This window comes from Danio aesculapii, chromosome 13 (assembly GCF_903798145.1).
Source record: "Danio aesculapii chromosome 13, fDanAes4.1, whole genome shotgun sequence".
Lineage (NCBI taxonomy): Eukaryota > Metazoa > Chordata > Actinopteri > Cypriniformes > Danionidae > Danio > Danio aesculapii.
Window position 1 is genome coordinate 2,770,178 of NC_079447.1, and position 25,024 is coordinate 2,795,201.

The 25,024-nt window shown below is 35.7% G+C and overlaps 1 protein-coding gene across 2 annotated transcripts in view; it reads left to right on the forward strand.

Moving 5' to 3' along the window:
- Window positions 1-25,024, forward strand: part of lyst (lysosomal trafficking regulator) — a 190,463-nt gene that overhangs the window by 148,315 nt on the left and 17,124 nt on the right. For both annotated transcript variants that reach the window (XM_056470332.1, XM_056470333.1), the window contains 11 exons: window positions 459-552; window positions 648-709; window positions 790-845; window positions 2,091-2,243; window positions 4,303-4,547; window positions 6,089-6,155; window positions 8,198-8,354; window positions 12,149-12,289; window positions 17,239-17,456; window positions 20,083-20,313; window positions 22,690-22,879. In XM_056470332.1, the coding sequence (XP_056326307.1) occupies window positions 459-552; window positions 648-709; window positions 790-845; window positions 2,091-2,243; window positions 4,303-4,547; window positions 6,089-6,155; window positions 8,198-8,354; window positions 12,149-12,289; window positions 17,239-17,456; window positions 20,083-20,313; window positions 22,690-22,879 (1,614 nt within the window). The remainder of the gene's footprint in view (window positions 1-458; window positions 553-647; window positions 710-789; window positions 846-2,090; window positions 2,244-4,302; window positions 4,548-6,088; window positions 6,156-8,197; window positions 8,355-12,148; window positions 12,290-17,238; window positions 17,457-20,082; window positions 20,314-22,689; window positions 22,880-25,024) is intronic.

Genomic DNA, 25,024 nt, shown 5'->3' on the forward strand with positions numbered 1-25,024 from the left:
GATTAATGCTTAAATTAGAAACTAAATGAATATGTGGTAAAAACAAAAAGTGAGTAATAAAAGTAAATAAATAAATTACTCAATAAATGTGTAGTATAATAATGAGCAAATATATAGATATGAAAAATATAAATATGTAAATTGATCTAATAAGCAAACTAAATAGGTGTGTAAATAATTAACTCAAATAAATTCATAGTTTCATAATTGTGACCTGAACAGTTTGTTTTTGATGACCACATAAGAAGAAAACAAAATATAATGACATCAGGTACAATGACTTGTCACAACGGTAAATCAATATGTTAATCATACAGTAACTTGATTTTCTGCCATCGCTGTACTGCTGTACCCACTGTAGTACTGTATGTAAGTGATTTGCCAGAATGTACTGATTTGGTGTAATTGATGCTACTTGATTTTATTGAGTTCATGAATGTGTTTTTCTTTTTCCACAGACTCCATCAAGGCTCCTCTGGCCTTCCTGTTTGAGGACAAGACTCACTCCTCTTCCTCAATAGTGAAGGATAAAGCCACCAGTGAGCCCATCAGGTACTCCATATTTCCATGTAGATGGTCATTCACTGACAGAATTTCACATAATGTTCACTTAAAACAAATCAAAAACATATTTTCTATTTATTTAGGTTCACAAGAAGATGCGTGAGTGTGGCTCCCTCCAGAGAGACAGCAGGAGAGCTCTTACTGGGTAAGATGAAAAAACAAAACTCTAAACTTGTGTTGTTATTGTTACCAATAACCTGATCTGTCTTGATTATGGCTCTGCAGGAAAATCTGGGATGTATTTTGTGGAGGAAAATGTTCCTGAGACTCATGATAACCAGGTAATTTCTTTGAGTTTGGTCATGACAGACCTTTCTAACATTTGTTCCAAGCAGAATATATTTCTAATATGCGATCATACAGTTTACAATTATTAGCCCCCCTGAATTATTACCCCCCTATTTTTTCCCGAATTTCTGTTAAACGGAGAGCAGATTTCTTCAACACATTTCTAATCATAATAGTTTTAATAACTCATCTCTAATAACTGATTTATTTTCTCTTTGCCATGATGACAGTAAATAATATTAGACTAGATATTCTTCAAGACACTTCTATACAGCTTAAAGTGACATTTAAAGGCTTAACTAGGTTAATTAGGTTAACTAGGCAGGTTAGTGTAATTAGGCAAGTTATTGTGTAACTGATGACTGCAGACCATCAGTAAAAAAATTACCTTAAAGGGGCTAATAATATTGACATTAAAATTATTTAAAAAAAATTAAAAACTGCTTTTATTCTAGCCGAAATAAAGCAAATAAGACTTTCTCCAGAAGGAAAAATATTATCAGACATACTGTGAAAATTTCCTTGCTCTGTTAAACATAACTTGGGAAATATTTAAAAAATAAAAAAATTCAAAGGGGGGCGAATAATTCTGACTCAGCTGTATATGTTATTTTTTAATTTCCATATGCTAATATATAATAATACGCTCTTTCTGTGCAGAATCTTATAAACAATAAAATAAAGTCTGCTGATTTGTCCTAAAGGATTTGTAGATCTGAAGAAAATTCAGAATTATGTAACTAAAAGTAAAAATGTACGTTAAATATTATTAATTCATTTTGGGTTAACTAATGTTTGATTAGATTCCCTTATCTGAGCCCACTTGATTTGTCACTATATTCATATATGTTATAGAGACCCTGTGTTTTCATTAATTGTTCAGCATGAGTAGTGGATTACATCGAAGTGTTTTTTAAAGTGTCTGTACTAAAAACCTAACATAAAAAACTAACTCTTATTTAAGGTTTACAATCGAAATACACCACAAATTAGAACCACTAATTTGTTTTTAAAAAAAAGGCTACAGCAGATCTCTTCTGTAATACATTCACTAGATTTATGTATAATGTATGTATGTATCTAACATTTGCCTATTGTTTAATAGTATCACTGAAATTATTATAAAAACTGAGCAAATGTGTATTTGCAGACGTTTACATGATTGACTCAATAATCTGTGGATTTCTGTGGGTGCAGATTGCATGATTTGGAAGTTAATAATATGTTTTTTCCCTCAGAGTCCTCATGGAGAGACTGAGCCGGCCTCTTTCTCCTGGACATATGAGGAGATAAAGGAGGTTCACAAGCGCTGGTGGCAGCTCAGAGACAACGCCATGGAGATCTTCCTGACCAATGGAAGGACACTGCTGCTGGCCTTTGACAACACAAAGGTAAATGATTGGTGTGTTTGATGATTGGAATCGCTGGATGAGGGAGACATGGTGGCTCAATGGTTACCACTGTGGCCTCACAGCAAGAAGCTCACTGGTTTGAGTCCTGGCAGGGTCAGTTGGTATTTATTTGTGGAGTTTGCATGTTCTCCCTGTGTTTCCTCCAGTTTCTCCCACAGTCCAAACTATATTGGCCGTAGTGTATGTGTGTGTGTGTGCGTGTGTGCGTGTGTGCGCGTGTGTGCGTGTGTGCGTGTGTGCGTGTGTGCGTGCGTGCGTGCGTGCGTGCGTGCGTGCGTGCGTGCGTGAGTGAGTGAGTGAGTGAGTGAGTGAGTGAGTGAGTGAGTGAGTGAGTGAGTGAGTGAATGTGTATTGGTGTTTCCCAGTACTGGGTTGTGGCTGGATGGGCATCCGCTGTGTAAAACATATGCTGGAATAGTTAGCAACCCCATGATGAATAAAGAGACTAAGCCAAAGGAAAATCAATGAATGAATGAATAGTTAGATGACAGCACTGCCATCTTAAATATCTTTTATTTATTAAAGGCTATGATCTTCTATGTGAAGCTGCTTTGACACAATCTACATTGTAAAAGCGCTATAGAAATAAAGGTAAATTGAATTGAATTAAAGAATTATTCAGGATAAAAAAAGCTCTGAAAGTAACATTAAAACCCCAGCTTACAAACAGAGCAAACAGTCATATTAAAAAAGAGAGCATTATTTGTTTATAGCATTGAGAAAAGAATTTGACAATCAATTCAAAATTGTTAGAGACATCATTTTTATGCTTTTTTTTTCCCAGCCCTAATATATATATATTATTTTATTTTATTTTTATTTTTTTAAAGGTTTATTTCAGTAGTATTATTTAATAATATGCAATTATTTATTATATGCAATGTTTTGTACATTAGTCTTTTTTTTGTGGTTGTATGATATGAGTTTTATCAAACAAGTGTTTCTAATTAGTTTTGCATTGTAAATCTTTAACAATAGTTATGAAGATATACACTTGAAGACGAATGATTAGCCCACCAGTAAAATTGTAATTCTTTTTCAATTATTTCCTGAGTGCTGTTGAACAGAGCAGGGACATGTTTATTTCTATTTTATTTCTAGTTTCTTTTGCAAAAAGTCCTATTTATATTAGTAGAAAGTGTTATTTTGGGAAAAAAGTTATGAAGTAAAAACTGCGTCTGGAAGGTGCGAGCACTTCACGCTGTGCACCTCTGTTGGAAAAACGAACTTGCGCGCAGAAAAGATGCGATATGCGAACAGCCCCTAAAAGGCCACTGTCATTTGCAATGTCCACCAGTGGATCTTCTTGCACAGACATGCTGGAGTCACTTAATTTGTTGACAAATGGGTTGCAGATCTACTCCTTGGCAACCCATGGGTTCTTCAGTGTCTTTTCCCCTTAGTAAAGAAATTTTCCAAAGAAGTCTGCTTCTCATTCATTTTGCTGCTTGTGGGTAAAATTTGGGCGCTCAAGTGACCAAGAGAATACAGTCATTTATCAAAATAAAATATTTTTCAAAATAAAACATCGTTCAGACTCATATAATAAATAAAACAGAATTAATTAATGATTTCTTATGCGGACCAGTACTAATTGATCTACGGGGGTTGGGGACTGGTCTACAGAACCACTGTAGTCCATTGACTTGCCTAATTAGCATGGTTGAACCTTTAAATGTCTTTTAATCTTCTTTAAGCTGATTACTAGTATCCTGAAGAATATCTAATAAAATGTTATGTACTGTCATCATAACAAAGATAAAAGAAATCCGTTATTAGAGATGAGTTATTGAATGTCTAAATTGAAAAAATCTCTGTTAAACATCACCATAAGTTAAAAATTCCATAAGAGCGCTAATAATTTTTGTCTTTAGCTGTATGTTTTTATTTGATGTGTTCTGCAATCATACTGCATAAATCTGAAGATTTTGTTAGATTTTTTGTTACTAAATTCTACACAGAATTAGCAAAAGGTCTGTCTAGCCCAGGCTTATGCATTTTTATTTCTAAAATAAAATCTTGCACTCTTCCCTTTTAGTTTCGTGATGACGTCTACCACAACATCCTGACCTCAGATCTGCCCAACCTGCTGGAGTATGGAAACATCAGCGCCCTCACGCACCTCTGGAGCTCAGGACAGATCACCAACTTTGAGTACCTGACGCACCTCAACAAGCACGCGGGACGCTCCTTCAATGACCTCATGCAGTATCCCGTCTTCCCCTTCATCCTCAGAGATTACACCAATGAGACGCTCGACCTACAGGAGGCCTCCATTTACAGGTCACCCAATCAGCATGATTCCTGATGAGTTTAGAAACAGCCTGATGTGTCAGATGATTGCTTTAAAGAGACAGTACATCAATTCTTCATCTTGTTTGACTTTCTTTCTTCTGTTCAACACAAAGGAAGAGATATAATGAAGAACACTGGAATGCCTTCTGTGGGCTGGTTTTATCCAACATTCTTCAAAATATCTTGTTTGTGCTCAACAGAAGAAAATTTGTAAGCACTTGAGTGTGGTTAAAAGGGAAGGAAATGTTCATATTTGGGTGAATTATATTTTCCATGCATACTGATATATAATAGTAACTTTTTGTTGAAGAAATTAGTCATTTAGGTTTCTTTATGAATGGAAAGTTTAGAAAACTGCATTTATTATGTCTATCCCCTTTATTTTACTGTGTTTGTTTCATTTTACATGTCTTTACTGACACTTTTGATCAATTTAACTTATCTTGCTTGAATTTTAAATAGCAGCGTATCACATTTTCCACAAAAAAATGACACAGCACAACTCTTAACATTGACAATTTAACTCAACGGCCACTTTATTAGGGACACCTTACAAGTACTGGCTTGGCTTTTGCCTTCAGAACTGCCTTAATCCTTCATGGCAGGGATTCAACAAGCTACTGGAAATATTCCTCAGAGATTTTGCTCCATATTGACATGATAGCATCACGCAGTTGCTTCAGATTTGTCGGCTGCACATCCATGATGCCAATCTCCCGTTCTACCACATCCCAAAGGTGCTCTATTGGATTGAGTTCTGGTGACTGTGGAGGCCATTTGAGTACAGTGAACTCATTGTCATGTTCAAGAAACCAGTCTGAGATGATTCACGCTTTATGACATGGTGCGTTATCCTGCTGGAATCATCATATATTGATTTCTGAAGGGTCCTTTGAGACTGAAGACAGAATGAATAAATTACATTATTAAAAATACATTTAAAATGATTTCCCATAGAAGACAGTTATTTTTTACGTAATATTACTTCTATAATATTTCACAATAATAATGTTTTTAAAGGTGTTGTATCAAATGCAGTTTTGGCGAACTGAAGAGACTTTGCTAACACTTTAGTTTAGGTCACAACTATTTACTACTGGTTATTACCTGCCTATTATTAAGATATGAACTGTTAATTAGTAGTTATAAAGTATGATCATATTCTGCATCCCTAATCCTAAAGCCAAGTTCAACCTTACTAACTATTAATGAGCAGGTAATTAGTAGCTTATTAAGCTAGAAAATTAGCTTATGTTAGCTAATCGTTTGTTAATACTGTAAATTATGAGCTAAATTCAAGTGTTACAGAGACTTCTAAGCATATTGTTACGCACCGTCTAGGGATGGTGCACAACATGAAAGATTTATTGGGGTTTAAATTCGGGAGCTGACAAGGCCAAAATAACAAACAAAAATTCCTTTATGTTAAATCTCTAACTTACCTGATCAAAAAGAAAAGAAAGTACAATTCTTCACTAGTGTATGTAAAATAAACTGAAGATGCTCTCTTTGTGTCTTTGTTGTAACAGGAACCTCAGCAAGCCCATCGCAGTGCAGTCTAAAGAGAAGGAAGACCGTTATGTGGACAATTACAGGGTACTGCAGCTCTGCAGGCTCTAATTCCTGTTTACACCCCTGCCTGTTAACCAATCACACTGTGGCTCTGTTCCAAAGCTTGCAGAACTGCCTACATAGGCAGCATTTGTTGGCTTTATAAACACAAACCCAAAAGAAAGGTTACCTGCCTATTGTTAAGATATGAACTGTTTATTAGCATATATAAATAATGATCTTATTTTATATCTCCAATATGACCCAATACCTAAACTCAACTACTAGCTTACTAACTAGTAATAAGCAGATAATTAATAGTTTGAGCTAAAAGTCTTAGTTAATGGTTTGTTAATAGTGAGAATTGTATTTTAAAATAAAATGCGACCATTTCATTGATGCATTGTTATAGTTACAGGCAGCTAACAGTTACAGACTCTAAAGCAGGTCGCACACCAGAAGCGGCGCTCATCGCCGCGACACGGCGCGCACATGACAGTTAAAAGTATCACACACCAGACGCGCACATTCGCATGATATTTAACATGAAACTAATCAGATGGCTCTCTGTGGCACGGCAGAGAAATGAACAGTGTCCTGAGTTGTGGCTGGGCGCCGCTGACTTGCAGCGCTGGTGTGTGTACCCTGATAGAAACCTATGTTTAGAATTGTATGGCACTGTATGGCACTATGCGGTGCGCTGCCGAGCGGCGCTTCAGGTGTGTGACCCACTTAACAAAATTATAATTTAGTGTAACAGTATATTATATGTTCAAAACCCTTGTCAGGTGTATTTGGAACAAGAATAATGTGAATACATATTATGTGACAAAATGCTAATATTAATCAGTATTAGCAAATACTAATGTTAGTCAGTTATCATCTGATATGTTTATATAATGCCACTATTTTCCACATCTCTGTTTTACACATAACAAATGTATGTTATGCTAAATGAAGGGATATAATATGTTGACAATTCAGGTAAGTTATTTGAAAGCCTCAGGTAGACCTGTGTATTAAAACACTGTGATCAGCAGAACAGTAAATTGCTTACTGAATTTCAATCATAATTACTCTTGATCAGGGCCAGACAGAATCTTGTTTTTGACAGCAGACTTTTATTTAAGATGTCTGCTCAGAATTTTGCACAAAATCTGCAGATTTCTGTGAAATGATTTTGAGAGATTAGTAACTCTAAACACAAATAAGAACAATGACTTTCAAACACTTATTTAAGATTTACAATGCAAATTGAATTAAATACACTTGTTTGGTAAACTAAACAAGCTTGTCATATAATATAGATCTACTAAAAGACAGAAAATATGACTTTATAAAACTGTGTTGTGCATATATCATATAAACATTTGCACATTATTCAATAACATTACTGATTATAATATATATATATATATATATATACTGGTTAAATGTTTAAGGTCAGTTTTTTTATTATTAATTTTATTTAATAATTCAAATAACATTATTCTGTTCATCAAGGCGGCATTTATTTAATATAAAAAAAGTTAAGTTGTAAAATACTTATTTATAAATATTTATTTATTACTTATTGTGTGTATTTTCAAATGAAATTATTACTCCAGTCATTATTGCTTTTATTACTATTACCATTAATAATAAAAATAATAATATGTATTATTTTTATTAATATTAGAGTGATTTCTGAAGGATCATGTGACTCTGAAGACTGGAGTAGTGAACCTGAAAAATCTTTAAAATCACTGGAATAAATGGTTAAATTAAATGATAAACTATTTTTGAACAGTTTTTTTTTATAGTGCAAAACATTTCATAATTTGACAATCTGTACTGTATTTTTAATGAAATAAATGCAGCCTTGGTGAGCAGGAGAAGCTTTTTTTAAAAACATTTAAAACTTTTGACCGGTGGTGTATGTAATATTCATGAGATGTTGTTTTAATTTTTGGGACGCATCCGGTTTCATTCCCCATATTCATATACATTCAGATCAACATCTGTATCAGTATTACTCTGCATGGTTAACTTATAATCTCTGATTGATTATCTGTGTGTAAATGTGTCTGGCATCGATTCCTCTGCAGTATCTGGAGGAGGAGTATAAGAAGGGCAAGAGAGAGGATGACCCCATGCCCCCCGTCCAGCCTTATCACTACGGCTCTCATTACTCTAACAGCGGCACCGTCTTGCACTTCCTGGTCCGACTGCCTCCCTTCACCAAGATGTTTCTGGCATATCAAGGTCAGTTTTATATCAGAATAGTACCTCCTGAGTTATTAACCCCCCTGTAAAGTTATTTCCCCAATTTCTGTTTGACGGAGAGAAGATTGTGTTCAACACATTTCTAATCATAATAGTTTTAATAACTCATCTCTAATAACTGATTTATTTTCTCTTTGTCATGATGACAGTACATAATATTAGACTAGATATTCTTCAACATACTAGTATTCAGCTTAAAGTGACATTTAAAGGCTTAACTAGGGTAATTAGGGTAAAGTTAGAGTAATTAGGCAAGTCATTGTATAACAGTGGTTTGTTCTGGAGACAATCCAAAACAAACATTGCTTAAGGGGGCGAATAATATTGACCGTAAATTAATATTGTGCTTTAAACCATTATAAACTACTTTTATTCTAACAGCAAATTCACCGTATGAAGACTCATGCAAAAGTAGTATGAATCAACCTAAAATCTTTCCACATTACTTTTCACTAAATGAATATTTAATTATTACATGAGTTTATATTAATCCACCACTTCCACAAGTCACGTGCTTTTACAATCAGTGCTTTACAGATTGTTCTGACTTTAGAGCTTAGAGACAGACGCAGACTTTATTTTTTATTACTTTAAATGACAAATAATACAGAAAGTAGATGTTTCATGCACACAAAAAGATGAAAACGAAACCTTTTTATGATGATTGAAACTGAATGTATAATTTAGAAGACGGAGACAGGACAAAATAGGTACAGTGGGAGTCTTTTGCTGCGTTCCAATTTACATTCTTATACTTGGCCCAGCCTAAAAGTACACCACTGGTCAAAAGTTTGGGTTCAGTAGGATATTTAAATGTTTTAAAATAAGCTGATAAGTACAAAGTGTAAAGTTATGAAATGTTATTGCACTATAAAATAATCCAAAGTAGTTTAAAATTTAATTTAATCTTTTATTCCAGTGATTTTAATGATGAATTTTCAGCTTCATTTCTCCAGTCTTCAGAGTCACATGATCCTTCAGAAATCTCTCTAATATTAATTATTATTATTATTATTATTATTATTATTATTAATAATAATGTTAGTAATAATAAAAGCAATAATGACTAAAGTAATAATTTAATTTGAAACTACATACAATAAGGAAGCAGTTATTTAAGTTTTTAATAGATATTTAACAATTTCTTTACATTTAATGAATGCCGCCTTGATGAACAGAATAATTTTCTTAAAACCAAAAAAAAAAAGATGAAAAAAAACTGACCGCAGATTTTTGACTGGTAGTGTATGTACTTTTTTTTGAAGGAAAAGTATATACTTTTGAGTGTGTAACAGAAGAGTATGCAAGCTTTGGAACATACTACTTCCTTGTTAGCAGATCATTGTGCTGCATAGTTGCGTCCCCTGTCAATAATCTTAACACATTATCCTCATTTCTGCTTCGATTTCCTAGATTATTGGAGATTCAGCTGTGTGCTAATCTGCTATTCACATGTCTTTCATGCAGAGAAATCTCCTCAGGTCTTTGGATAATTCTGCGTTCAGAAGTTAACGTCCAAACATATCTTGATAGAAGTTCACATTGTTGTTGCAGATGAAATATAACACTGAAAAACCCATTTAAATATTATCCATGTTTGTGGTTTATTTACACTTATTTACCGAGTTTGTAGTTCTAATCAAATTCACATCCAACACGCAATGTATTGTGGGCAATATCAGCGGTTAGAGTATGGACACTTCTACACTTCAAATTTTTACCAGAAATAGTAAACCATCCGGAAACCTTTGGCATGCTCTTTTCAATATACTATAGTTTGGGACACATTATTTCTATTTTCAAATACTAATTTAGGATGGATAGTGTGTGAATTGGGATGCAGCATTGAAGTTCAAATTTTCAGGACAAAATGTCTCTAAATACACATACAAATGGTACTTTTAGAGATTTACTTGATACAATTTATTATTAATCAAAATAAGGGTCATCTCAAAGACAGAAAGACTGCGTCTGAAATGGCATATAGTGCGTTAAAAACAGTATGTGAGCCGAGTAGTATATCCGAATTCATAGTATTGTAAAAACAGTAGGCGAGAAGTACCCAGATCACCTACTACTGCTTGTGAGATTCTGAAGTGCGCATTCGATGGACACTATGCTATCCCATGATGCACTGCGAGAGAATTCATAAATGAAAGGGAAGCGACGCAACTGACGTGGGTAGGTCACATGATCAGCTGACGGACGTATGTCCAAATTGCATTAATATTACTCACATTCATACTTTTTAGAATGTATTTTTTTAACAGTCGTGTAGTAAATTCAGATGTACACCACCTGACAAAAGTCTTGCTGTCTATCCAAGTTTTAGGAGCAACAAATAATAAGTTGACTTCTAGTTGATCATTTGGTATCAGAAGTGTCTTATATGAAAGGCAAAAGCCTCTAGATTACACTTATTTGAGCACAATAAAATCTGATCATGCCTTGATTTTGAGTAATTTCATTATGACAGTAAGCTCTGACTCTGCTTAGACTAAAGTCTGGTCACTGAACCTTCAATAATGTCCAGTATAGAATATGTGCTCATGCTGCAGTGGAAACAGAATGAATATTGTGTCTGACTCCATCATGAGCTTGGAGGACTGCATCCATACATCTCTGCAATGACTCAAATCACTGATTAATAAAGTCATCTGGAATGGTGAAGAAAGCCTTCTTGCAGGACTCCCAGAGCTCATCAAGAGTCTTTGGATTCATCTTCAATGCTTCCTCCTCCATCTTACCCCAGACATACTTAATAATATTCGTGTCTGGTGACTGGGTTGGCCAATGCTTTCAGGAGCTTTGATGTGGAGGCTGAAGTATGAGAAGGAGCGCTATCCTGCTGGAGAATTTGCCCTCTCCTGTGGTTTGTAATGTAATGGGCAGCACAAATGTCTTGATACCTCAGGCTGTTGATGTTGATCATCCACTCTGCAGATCTCTCACACGCCCCCATAATGAATATAACCCCAAACCATGATTTCTCCTTCACCAAACTTTACTGATTTCTGTGAGAATCTTGGTCCATGTGGGTTGCAGTAGGTCTTCTGCAGTATTGGTGATGATTGGGATGCAGCTCAACAGATGATTCATGGGAAAAATCCACCTTCTGCCACTTTTCCAAATGATCAACTAGAAGTCAAGTTATTATTTGTTGCTCTTACAACTGGGATCGACGACAAGACTTATGTCAGGTAGTGTAGTACATACTCAAGTAGTGGGTGATTTCGGACGCAGCCAAAATGTTCCTGCAATTTTAGAATGATCTAAATATCTAAATGTGTATTATTTTATTTTGTTTAAAGCTTCCTTTTATAAGATCATCCTTACATATTTATCACAGCATAATTGTATGATCCTGAATGTGTTTTCATTTGTTACTTATTTGCATAATCACAGCAAAATTTCTGGAATCAAATCCTCCAAACCTGATGCAAGCAGTCCTTTAAAAAGGCTGAATGGCTGCTCCTCACACAGCTGCAGCTCTGTTCAGCGTTTTCACCATCAATTACGGCTCCGCTGCTCTACTTTTTTAATATTTAACAGCACCTGCGTTTGCTGCCAGGTCTTCAAACATGCTAGCGTGATGCTTTTAAAGGCTGTCATTGAAAAGAGTCTGTCTGAAGTCTCACGCTACACACATTAGCCTCAGAAAGACGATCAGCCTTTCATCCAGCCTCCTTCCTTCTCGCTCTATTTTTAGTTCAGTTGCTTCATCCATTTCAGCTTACACAAGAAACTAATGAAAGGTTTTGTGCGTCTGGCAGACCAGAGCTTTGATATTCCTGACCGAACGTTCCACTCCATGAACACCACGTGGCGTCTGTCGTCCTACGAGTCCATGACGGATGTCAAAGAGCTCATCCCAGAGTTCTTCTACCTGCCCGAGTTCCTGGTCAACAGAGAAGGTCAGCGCACTTTTGCAGAAATATTTCTTAGCATCTGATCTTCCACAAAGCCTCATGAAGGAAATGTGTGGAACTGTTAAATCTTTAATTAATCAATTAGTCAATCAATCAATTAAATAATCAATGTATTTATGTAGATTTTTTTTCTTCTTTTCACAAAGCCTCATGAAGAAAATGTGACACTGTAAAATCTTTAATCAATGCATCAATCAATTAATCAATCAATCAATCAATTAATCAGTTAAATAAATAATTATGTTTTTATGTAGATTTTTTTTTTCTTTTCACAAAGCCTCATGAAGAATGTGTGGCACTGTGAAATCTTTAATTAATCAATCAGTCAATTAATCAGTAAAATAAATAATTAATTAATGTATTCATGTAGATTTTTGTTTCTTCTTTCTAAGCCTCATGAAGAAAATGTGTGGCACTGTCAAATCTTTAATTAATCAATCAATCTATCTATCGATTAAATAACTAATTATTTTATGTTTTTTTTCTTCTCACAAAGCCTCATGAAGAAAAGGTGGCAAATTTTTAATTAATCAGTCAATTAATCAATCAGTTAAATAATTAATTAATGTATTTATGTTGATTTTTGTTTCTTCTTACGAAGCCTCATAAAGAAAATGTGACGTTGTAAAATCTTTAATTAATGTATCAATTAATTAATCAGTAAAATAAATAATTATGTTTTTATGTAGATTTATTTTTCTTCTCATGAAGAAAATGTGTGGCTCTGTCAAATCTTTAATTAATCAATCAATTAATCAATCAATCAGTTAAATAAATAATTATTTTATGTTTTTATGTTGCTTTTTTTCTTCTCTCTAAGCCTCATGAAGAAAATGTCTGTCAAATCTTTAATTAATCAATCAATTAATCAATCAATCAGTTAAATAAATAATTAATTAATGTATTTATGTTGCTTTTTTCTTCTCTCTAAGCCTCATGAAGAAAATGTGTGGAACTGTCAAATCTTTAATTAATAAATCTATCAATCAATAATCAATTAAATAATGAATGTATTTGCCTATTTTTTTTCTCAAAATTGTATTGTAGTAACATTAATTTATATTAATTACAATAATTTGGAAGCTGTGGAATCTGTTGTGTTTTCTTCCCTTATTATTATTACATATACCTGCTGAATGTTTCCATCCATAAATTGTGTTATAATTAAAAAAAGATTTATTGTTTAATTACATTAATTATTACATCATAATACATCATAAATACATCATTACATTATTATAATGTATTAATTGATGTAATCTAGTCAAATAAACGTTTCACTATTCTTTTTTTCTGAAAGTAAAACCTGGATAAAATATGTGCAATATTGTATAAAACATGACATAATAGTAACAATAAAATGTTAACATTATTTAAACTGTTTTTATTTATATAAGAGCTGTGCAGCTTTTATTTTGATACGTTTTTGTAGAGCCCCTCCTTATGTGTGTATATAAGTTTTTTTGTTTATTTAGTTTTGTGTGTTTCATTGTTCTGCACTTGTTTCCTGTTAAAATGAAAACATGGATAACAAAATTTTTGTTCATCTGTGAAAAAAGTTTCAGTTTATATATATAAATCATTTAAAGAGCCCCTATTATTCAATAAAAAAGTCATATTATGGTTTTAGAGTTTTTAAAACCAAAAGGGCTGATCTGCATGCAAGGTCAAAAAACACTTTCATTGTCTTATAATTTGCATTTATTTTTACCTAATTATCCCAACGACTCCCACGTGATTTATTCAGCGATTCATTTGTTCACCTCCTTAGTGTGATGCTAATCTGCGCTGTTTGGTTGACCTGCGTTCAGCATGAGACAGAGAGAATCACCCACCACGGCTTATCAACATTGTTGAAGTAGTCAGAGTGCAGAGTGTATGTGTGAATCCAGTGCAGGAGTGCATTAAAGCAATGCAGTTTAACACTGGCATATTGCTCTATTCTTAACCACAACACACATACTTTATTATTATATCCACACAGTGGTAAAAGCTGAACTATTTTGAGACTTGACCAACACGCGTGTATAGGATCAGTTGATAGGTTGGCCATAACACCATACCAATGACAAACTCAGTTAAATCTGTAAAGAAAGCAGCACGGGTCACGTTTTCAAAGTGGCTTTAGACACAATATGAGAATATAAAGAGTTAACCAGATAATATACAAGCTTGTGGAGCGATTACAAGTAACAAAACACAATTAAATACATATTTTGCTAACTAGAGATGCAACTATTTTAATCACACTTGCCGAGTTCAGACTGCATGATTTTAGCCGACAGGTTTTGAGAAATCGCAGGCAAATGCCTGAAATTACAGACAAATCGGTGCTCATTCACGTGAGTAACAATCACACAGCGTGCACTATCAAAGCCACCCGTCCGACACCCGTCAGATATTTGGCGTGCTAAATATCTGGAGCTGTTGGCGATTCAGATCATGCTGTGTGAAATGTGTTCTGATTGAGCGATCACCTACAGCCAATGTGAGAGCGGCATCCACTAGTGTGGGTATCTGCAGGCCAGCGAGAGGTTGGGGGAGAAGTTAAAAGCGCTCATTTTCAGTTTATTTGGACCCAAGAAATGGAGGAAAAACTATTGGAAATTTGGCAGGGGAACCCGTGTCCATGCCGATCCAACTTGCATTGTAAACAAAGCAGCGAAAAAACGCTAGCCCAGAAAGTCATGCAGTGTGAATACATCTGTGACACGACTACTTTGCAAATCATGCAATCTGAACTCGGCTTTACTTACACTTGTGAAATGGAGGAAGAAACTGATCCGTGAGCTGTGTACCGTAGGGGTGTCAAAATTAATTATTTCAGACGCAGACAATTCAGTATCGGTTCAGTAATAATCATAACCGGTTATTATGTACTGACGTCATTTATCTCATATGCGCTATGTCACTGTAGCTTACTATGGCGAGGGAGGCTAGCGCGAGTATTTACAACGCTCCAACTAGTTGAAAACGCAGAAACTGTGCACAATTTCACTGTGTGTGTGTTTGCTGGACAGTCTTTCACTGACACTTACAGCAGAAGCCCCTATTTCACTGCCATTGAGAGAATGAAAGTGAACTCCATCTCTCTCTCTCTCTCAATGTGGCCCATTTGACCGGCTGCGTGACTTTTTCTCTCCTCTCCTCTCGGCTGTTACAGCGATACTTTTGGATACAGACACGAGCACACAAGTTTTTTCCATCGCGTCTATCATGGATCAGCTGTGATCACTGCTGCAGTGTTGCCAGATGTAGCTGACTGATTCCAGACCAAAAGATATCCAAAACCGCCCAATCTGGCAACACCGTTTATCAGTGTCACTCATTGGTGAACAGCACCTGTGAAATAAAATATAAAACTGTGTATGGAAAGCATTGTTAATGCACCAAGATGTCGAATTGAACCGAATCGATTGCTTGATAATCGAAACCGAACCGCTTTGACAAAGTCCCACACATCAATAGTCTTTCTGATCTTTTCTTTAACTAACGGCCAACGAATCCCCCGTTGCAGGATAGATTACTGCATTAATCACCAGAACATTCACTCATCTTCAGGCATGATCAGTTCCACACACACCAGCACTCTGCGTTCACGTTTTACCGGATTCAGATATGAACAGGCAAAAGATCTGGACCAACGATGAATCATTTAAATGACTTCGAGTCAAATCTTTTATTTAAAAAAACTATAGTTTAATACGAGGTGCACTTTCAGATTTAACCGTCAGCTGGATGTTTTCATTTACTTAGAGCTGTGTTACACACCGCATGGAAGGGCATTTTTAAAAACCCGTAATAGGGGCTAAAATTTGTTTATTAAAATATGATTGTTTTGGGGAAGTGTTTTTTTTATTTTTTTTATTAGAATATGCAAAAAAAGGTACACAAATTGGGATCATACAAATACAAAGACAAAGAAACCAACAAAAAAAACCAACAACAACAATATAGTCAGGTACTGGCGGGTGCGTGTGTGCGTGCCTAGTGCGTGTGTGTGCGCATGTAAAGGTAACTTGGTGGACAGGTCAGAGTACATACATAAGGACAATAACAGTCAATGAATGAAGCAAGTATCATAGATATAAATAAAACAAAAAGAAAGCAGTCAGTGGCAAGGAGTAACAACAATGCTTGTAATGATTGATAGTAATAATGACAGTAAAAAGAAAGAAAGCACAGCAGTAATAATAACTGACAACAACAATAATAATAACTACTACTACAGAAAGTTACTAATATAACAGCTACTGCTGCTACTACAGCCACGACTACTACTACTACTACTACTACTGATACTACTACAACTATGACTACTACTGATACTACTACAGCAACAACATCTACTACTACTGATACTACTACTACTACTACTACTGATACTACTACAACTATGACTACTACTGATACTACTACAACAACAACATCTACTACTACTGATACTACTACAACGTCTACTACAACTGATACTACTACAACGTCTACTACAACTGATACTACTACAACAACGTCTACTACTACTACTACTGTTACTACTACAGCAATCACTGCTACTACAATCTACTACTTCTGATACTACTACTACTACAACAACAACACCTTTACTACTTCTGATACCACTATACCAATGACATCTACAACTACAATCATTACTTCTGCAATGACGTGTTTTATAATGTCATAAAGGTCATGAAGACTTTTTTTTTCTTTCTTGAATATCAAGTACTAATTGTGAGATGCTGATGAATCATAAGCCCTAAAGATGTCAAAACCGAAAATGAAAATAACCTTTTGGTAGCCTGGTTTTTAAGATCTAACTGCTGAATATTCATGTTCAAATATTCTTATTTAGTGCATTAGGGTGGTATAATTTAACGCCATCTTCCCTCTTCTAATGTTAGCGTGGTATTTCCCGCTTTCCCCTCGGGCAGGTTTTGACTTCGGCGTGCGGCAGAACAGCGAGCGGGTCAACCATGTGAATCTGCCGCCGTGGGCCAGGAATGACCCTCGACTCTTCATCCTCATCCACAGACAGGCTCTGGAGTCTGATCAAGTCTCGCAGACGCTCTGCCAGTGGATCGACCTGGTGTTCGGACTCAAGCAGAAAGGCAAAGCTGCGGTCCAGGCCATCAACGTCTTTCATCCCGCAGTGCGTACACTGACAGCACACTTTTACACTGATATTGTTGGGCAAATTTATGGATGCAGGATTTGTTTGGGTGCTGGAAATCCTTGAAAATGTGTGAATTTTAATATTTTCAGGGTTTGAAAAGTGCTTCGGTTTTGCATAGAGTACTGCTTGAAAATGTAAAATGTGTTGCTTTAAAGGGGAGTTATTTCTACAAGACGTAAAATATGGTCTCTGATGTGCCTGGAGTGTGTGAAGTTTCAGCTTAAAATACCATACAAATAATGTTGTCTAACTCTCTGAAACTGACCCTTTCATGCTTGGATCCTAATTGTGTGGTTTTGGTGACTGTCGCTTTAAATTCAAATGAGATTGTGCTCTTTTCAGAAGAGGGCGGAGCTACAAATGCCTGTGTGTGATTGATAGTCTTGTGATTTAAACACAAGACTAACATCTTATGCTAATTAAGAAGAGATGGTCGCTTTGTTAATTCTAGAGCACTGCCAGAATATATGCGCATGATGTGCCTCTTCTACCCCACAGTTCCTCCAACAAGAATGAGTAGCCCCCGATTGAAATGATTTAATTCATGTGCCATATTCCATCTCACAAGTCTACAAGAACAATATAAAAAATACATTTAGCTTTAAAAGAAATGTTTGGGTTGGATTAAAGGAGGTGTATGTGAGTTTTTGAGTCTTCTAAAACATAAAAATACCATATGTTTGCGGATATTTCAGAAACATGCTAAGTGAACATTCTTGTTTATCTGAAAAACAATGCTGAAGTCAGATATTCTGCTTTGAAAATGTGCGTTACGTGCCGAAACGGCTGTCTTTGTTTTGGCCCCTTTAACCTGCCCAATGCCAGTTTAGCCAATTATATTTCAGCACTTTGGGTTGCCTTGGTGGACAACCGCATATCTCATTCATTCAGTCAGGAGGGCTCTCAGAGCATGCGTACATGACCGAAATGCGACCTCTGGTGGACAGTAGCAGATTCTGAAATGAGATGCAGATTCAGAGTTCCACATGAGGTTATTACTTAGCAAATAATCTAAATATTACGAGCGTAAACATTAGGTGAGCAGGTTACATTGTAATCCCGTGTCCTAACAACACGCTACGTGAGGAGATTTGCAGTGATCAGCAGTTTGGTTGTTTGCAACAGACGAAACACGACAGAAATGTAAATACAGCCAGTCAGAAGCACAGAATATGCACTTACTCACAAAATATTAAGGGTTATATTCTAATTGATACATATTAACTGTCTTTAACATGATTAAATGTAGATGCTGAATCACTGATATGTGTTGAGTTGCATTATTTCACAGTTCATTTTCAGATGGTTTATTTTATTTTCCAGATCTGAGGTGAACTATGTTCTGCTGCTTTCAGTAGTATGGCAATAAAAGTCACGTAAAGTAGCATTCAAGCTCACAATATTAACATTTAACACTGAATAAAGTTTCTAATATAGTAATTCAAGGTGTTGGTTAGGACAAAAACTTATTTTAATATGGAAAATATTCCTTCTATCACATGCAGTTGCTTTTATATAGAACACAACTTAAATCAGCCTTTAGGCTTGATAGTCAGACTTGCCCCTTTTGGTCCTCAATCTGGCAACCCTCATTTGCATTTGTTTTGATCCAGGAATGCAATACCTAGTTCAGCCACTGCATGTCAAACATCCTGCCCCTTTAAAGTTATTAATTGTGAAATATTATTACAACTTTAGGTAACTGTGTCCTATGTTAAAATACCTGTCATTTATTTCTGTGATTTAAAGCTGAATTTTCAGCATCATTTCTCTAGAGGCCACATATGATCAATATATTCTGATTATTGTAGATGTTACTTCATTTTTTTGTGGAAACAATAATCATGATGCACATGAGAATTAATGAGTTTTGTAGCATTATAAATATCTAATTTTTATCAGTAGAATTCTCTCATCGCTGAATATTTTCAATCTTCACTGCAAAAAGTGTCCAAATAAGTAAAAATTCATAAATCAAGAAGCATTTTAGAGACAAGCAAAACATATTGTTTTGTTTTCAGAAATAATTCATCTAAATTTTCCTTAAAACAAGCAAAGTAATCTGCCAGTGGGTTCAGCAAAATAAACTTTTCACTTTGAAATAACCGCCAACTTATCCTGCATACGTTTTACACAGCGGATGCCCTTCCAGCTGCAACCAGTACTGGGAAACACCCATACACGCTTGCATTCACATACACACACACTCATACACTACAGCCAATTTAGTTCATCAATTCCCCTATAGTGCATGTGTTTGGACTGTGGGGGAAAGCGGAGTACCCGGCGGAAACCCACGCCAACACAGGGAGAACATGCAAACTCCACACAGAAGTGCCAACTGACCCAGCCGGGACTCGAACCAGCGACCTTCTTGCTGTGAGGCACCCTGCTGCTCCTTTGCTTAGACCATTGAAAGATTATATTTCTTGTATTAAGGAAAAACTCACTTAATTTTGACTCTGCTTTTTGATATTTGGACCAAAACTTGAAGTAAGAAAGTAATTTTTTGCATTGTACTTAAGGAATGTCTTTCATCAGATTTCAAAATGTCCCTTTTATATTTTGAGTGTGCTTTTTTTCTCTCTTTCTCTCTTTCCAGACATACTTTGGCATGGACGTGTCTGCAGTTGAAGACCCTGTGCAGCGGCGGGCTCTAGAAACCATGATCAAGACGTACGGACAAACACCCAGACAGCTTTTCAGCGCTTCTCACATCAGCAGAGCCGGAACCAAACTGCTGTCAGAGGCTGAGCTGCCCGCCGCCATGGGTCTGCTGGTGCAGCTGGCCTTCAGAGAGAGCCGAGAACAGCCCCGGGACAGCGGCTACCCGGTACACACACACACACACACAGCATGAGCTAAATATCACACTGTGATAGAGCTGAATATCACACTGTGTTAGAGCTGAACATCACACTGTGTTAGAGCTGAACTATATATTCTTTGAGCATCGATATTGTAATGTGCATGTTCCCAATAATCACATCACAGGATCTCTAAAGGTTTTTAAGCTAATTTAAACCATTTGGACACAAGACATTAAGTTTTCTGCTTTAATAATTAGATTTGATTGATTGGGTTTATATATTTATACAAAGAAGACACTGTTATTTTACATTTAATTATTGAATTTCAATATCTCAATACTGTTAGACTCTAATGAAAACCATATATTGTTGTTTATTTATTTTCTATATTTGTTCTATTGGTTTCATCTGCAATTTAAATGATTTTTTTGTGTATTTTTGAGTGTAAAATTGTTGTTTTTTTCAAATGGTAATCTTGTGATGTGTAATACATATACAGTTGAAGTCAGAATTATTAGCCCCCTTTGAATTTTTTTTCTTTTTAAATATTTCCCAAATGATGTTTAACAGATTCAGGAAATTTTCACAGTATGTCTGATAATATTTTTTCTTCTGGAGAAAGTCTTATTTGTTTTATTTCGGCTAGAATAAAAGCAGTTTTTAATTTTTTAAAAAACATTTTAAGGTCAATATTATTAGCCCCTTTTAGCTACATTTTTTTTTTGATAGCCTACAGATCAAACCATCATTATACAATAACTTGCCTAATTACCCTAACCTGCCTAGTTAACCTAATTAACCTAGTTAAGCCTTTAAATGTCACTTTAAGCTGTATAGAAGTGTCTTGAAGAATATCTAGTCTAATATTATTGACTGTCATCATGACAAAGATAAAAGAAGTCAGTTATTAGAGATGAGTTATTAAACTATTATGATTAGAAATGTGTTGAACACAATCTTCTCTCCGTTAAACAGAAATTGGGGAAAAAAATAAACAGAAACAGAGGGGCTAAAAATTCTGGCTTCAACTTTGTGTGCGTGTGCGTGTGCGTGTGCGTGTGTGTGTGTGTGTGTGCGTGCGTGCGTGCGTATAAATATATATATATATATATATATATATATATATATATATATATATATATATATATATATATATATATATATATATAAATATATATATATATATATATATATATATATATATATATATATATATATATATATATATATATTTTTTTTTTTTTTTTTTTTTTTTTTTCAACATAAAACATATGCTGGATACGTTGGTGGTTCATTCCGACCCCAAATTAATAAAGGGACTAAGCCGAAAAGAAAATGAATGAATAAATGAATGAATATTCAACATTTTAATATAGCCTAATTTGCTAACAACTAAGTTTTGCATCTGTCTGCAATTGATGTTACGCAATAGTAATTCACTACACGGTTCATTTTTTAAAAATTGTTATTGTTATATTAGTTTTTAGGTTAGTTTGTCAAATAAGTTTTCGTATAATTAACGGCTTGTAATTCTGCTTTGACCATGACTAATTCGTTTGACAATACATTTTTCAATTCTGTTTGAAAGAGCCAGGTTATTTCTGTTTTGATAGATGAGATTAGCTTTAATCTCCATAATCTTGACTCTAACATCGTGCCCGGTGTGTTAGCATATTCTTTATTAGCAGCGGTTTTCCCTTATTAGCAGCGGTTGTGCACTTATATTTGTGCTGTTTGCTCTGCATTTGCATAAAGAAACCTGCCATTTTATGTAGCGTTATAAAGTCTTAGACGTGTGGCGTCTCATATTTTCGATGAAAGTGCCTTAAATTTATTAATTAAATAAAAACAATTTTGCAGAGCTCACCAAACTTGCACCCTACTCCATTGCCTGCTCAGTAGCGCCCCCTAGTTTTGTTCAATTAAAATTCATTATCTGCAAATATTCATCATATTACATCATAAAAGTTTCTAAATTAGTGTTAAAGATATAAAGTATATATTATTAAATAGTAAATGTATAAACTCTGGAACACTATATTGGATAAAGTATAAAATAAATATGTTTCTATGGCTATTTTCAAAATAAATACGTACATTTTATTTCTCAAATGAAATATATTCATGAATCCTGTTTTACTAATTAGAAAAATAGCATATATGACTATTTTGCAACAGGATTTATACAGGATAATCACACTCATCCTATTTTTATCAACATTTTGTATCATTATAGTACCTAAAATATGTATGCAAATGCAGAAAATGGGATTCAAATCAAAAAATGTTCCCCCATTTTGTGCACCCCCCACTTCTCAAACCAAATGTATGGTCATAACTGTATTAGAAGAAGAAAAAAAAAGTGTATTCAGAGCAATGCATTTTTGTTTGTCCTCTAGAGTCCTCTGCCGTGGATAAAGGGCTTGAAATGGGGCGAGTACGTGGGTTCACCCAGTGCTCCGGACCCTGTGGTCTGTTTCAGTCAACCTCACGGCGAACGCTTCGGCTCCCTGCTGGCGCTGCCCACACGGGCCATCTGCGGCCTCTCACGCAAGTTCTGCCTCATGATGATCTACAGCAAAGAGCAAGGTGAAGGACAGCTGCTGCTCACGGCTGAACATCACTTTATACACCTGATACACACACACTCAGGAGGATTTTATTAATGAAAGCTGCATGGAAGGCTTTGATTTACCAAGACATGCGTTCAGTTGTTTAAAGAGCGCAGTTATAAGGGTGTCATAATGTTCTGTTCAAATGAACTCAGCAGTACAACTTGTTTTTTATCTATAGATCCTACTTAAATTTATGCACAAAACTGGAATATGGCACAAAAGATCTGCAGAATGGGCATCGTTTCCATCCAGTGAGACAGAGAGAACAAGATTGTCACTTTCTTATGAGCTGGTGCCAAATATCAGGCAGAAAAACTACATTTGCTGTGATAGGAGAGTCTTTTTCTTCTCTAATAAATGAGTTGCGTCTCAGAAGACGAAAACTGAGCGCAATGCGATGGCTTTTGGAGGTGTGAGACGATCTTTGGGAGTGCAGACAGATGCTCAAGACAGTCTGGAGGGAATAATAATAATAGAAGAATAATACTGTAATGTAATGTGTATTTATATAGTGCGTTTATTGTGTATGGCCATACACCCAAAGCGCTTCACAATCATGAGGGGGGTCTCTCCACACCACCACCAGTGTGCAGCATCCGCTTGGATGATGCGACGGCAGCCACAGGACAACGGCGCCAGTTCGCTCACTACACACCAGCTATAGTTGAAGTGGAGAGATGGTGATACAGCCAATTTGGTGGATGGGGATAATTGGGAGGCCATGATTGTAAGGGCCGATTGAGGGACTTTGGCCAAGACATCGGGGTTACACCTACTCTTTACGAGAAGTGCCATGGGATTTTAAATGACCACAGTGAGTCAAGACCTCGGTTTAACGTCTTATCCGAAAGACTGCGCCCACTGACAGTGTAGTGTCCCTTTCACTTTACTGGGGCATTAGGACTCACACAGACTGCAGATTAAGCGCCCCCTGCTGGACCCTCTAACACCACTTCCAACAGCAACCTAGTTTTCCCATGCGGTCTCCCATCTAGGTACTGACCAGACTCAGCCCTGCTTAGCTTCAGTAAGTAACCGGTCATGGGCTGCAGGGTGATATGACTGAACTGAATCACTGTGATTACAGACTTTGGTTGAGGTGTTTTACAGCGAGCAAAACAACATTTCAGATCTTTTACAATGTGCTGGAAACACTGCAAAGTCCATTAATGCCATCCATCGCACACATTTTTATCTGATCATCATCTGTTCATGCTAAATTAATAAAAGTCTATCCACTGTAGTTTAGAAACAGCTCTCCTACTTAGTTATGCACATACATTTTTTTTTATCCAAACTTTCAAAATGTATACACATCTTGGCATTTCTGTCATTTTTTTTAATGCGATAATCCAAAATGCTCATAAGAATAGGTGGATGGAAACATACAGTACCTACAGGTTATAATCATCAGTGTTGGGCACATTTCTTTAAAAGAGTAATTGGTTATGCCCCATTCAAATGGGGCGTCAGCGTCAAAACGCTTCCCATTCACTTTGAATGGGTGACGTCAGGCGTTGCCAAACTGAATTGTGCGTCTGTCGGCGCTGCTTCAGTGTTGTTGCTTGCTGCAGAGGTTGCGGATTTCTCGACTTTTCAAAAGCCAACGGAAGCCAATCGGATCGCTTTATGCAAATACCCCAGCTCAGACAGTAGCTGATCATGGACTAATTTCATTGGCTAATGCTGCTATGATGATCTCAACAGCCCTAACTTCAGACACGCCCTCTGTCAAGCGTTGATGCAGAAGCCCCGTGTGAATGCACGGTTATAGTTACTTCTCACAAATAGTAACTGAGTTCCATAATTATAAAAGTAAGTAAATAGCAGAGAAAGTAACGATTGTGTTACTTAAAAAATAAAATGAATTCGTCAAATGACTTTGAACTAAATCTAAAACATTGTACACTAATCTACACTATATTAATGTTGTGGGACAATGTGAGAGACGACGACAGCATATGCTCAACTATATATCTAGATATTATTGTGTTTAGTTCTGTCTGAGTGAGAAGGGTTTACGCTGGAGAAAAATCAAGTTTTATTTGTTTAACAGAGCTCACGTTATCAACTGCGTAGCCACTAATGTTGTGGTGGCACGTGACGACGTGAGGTGCTT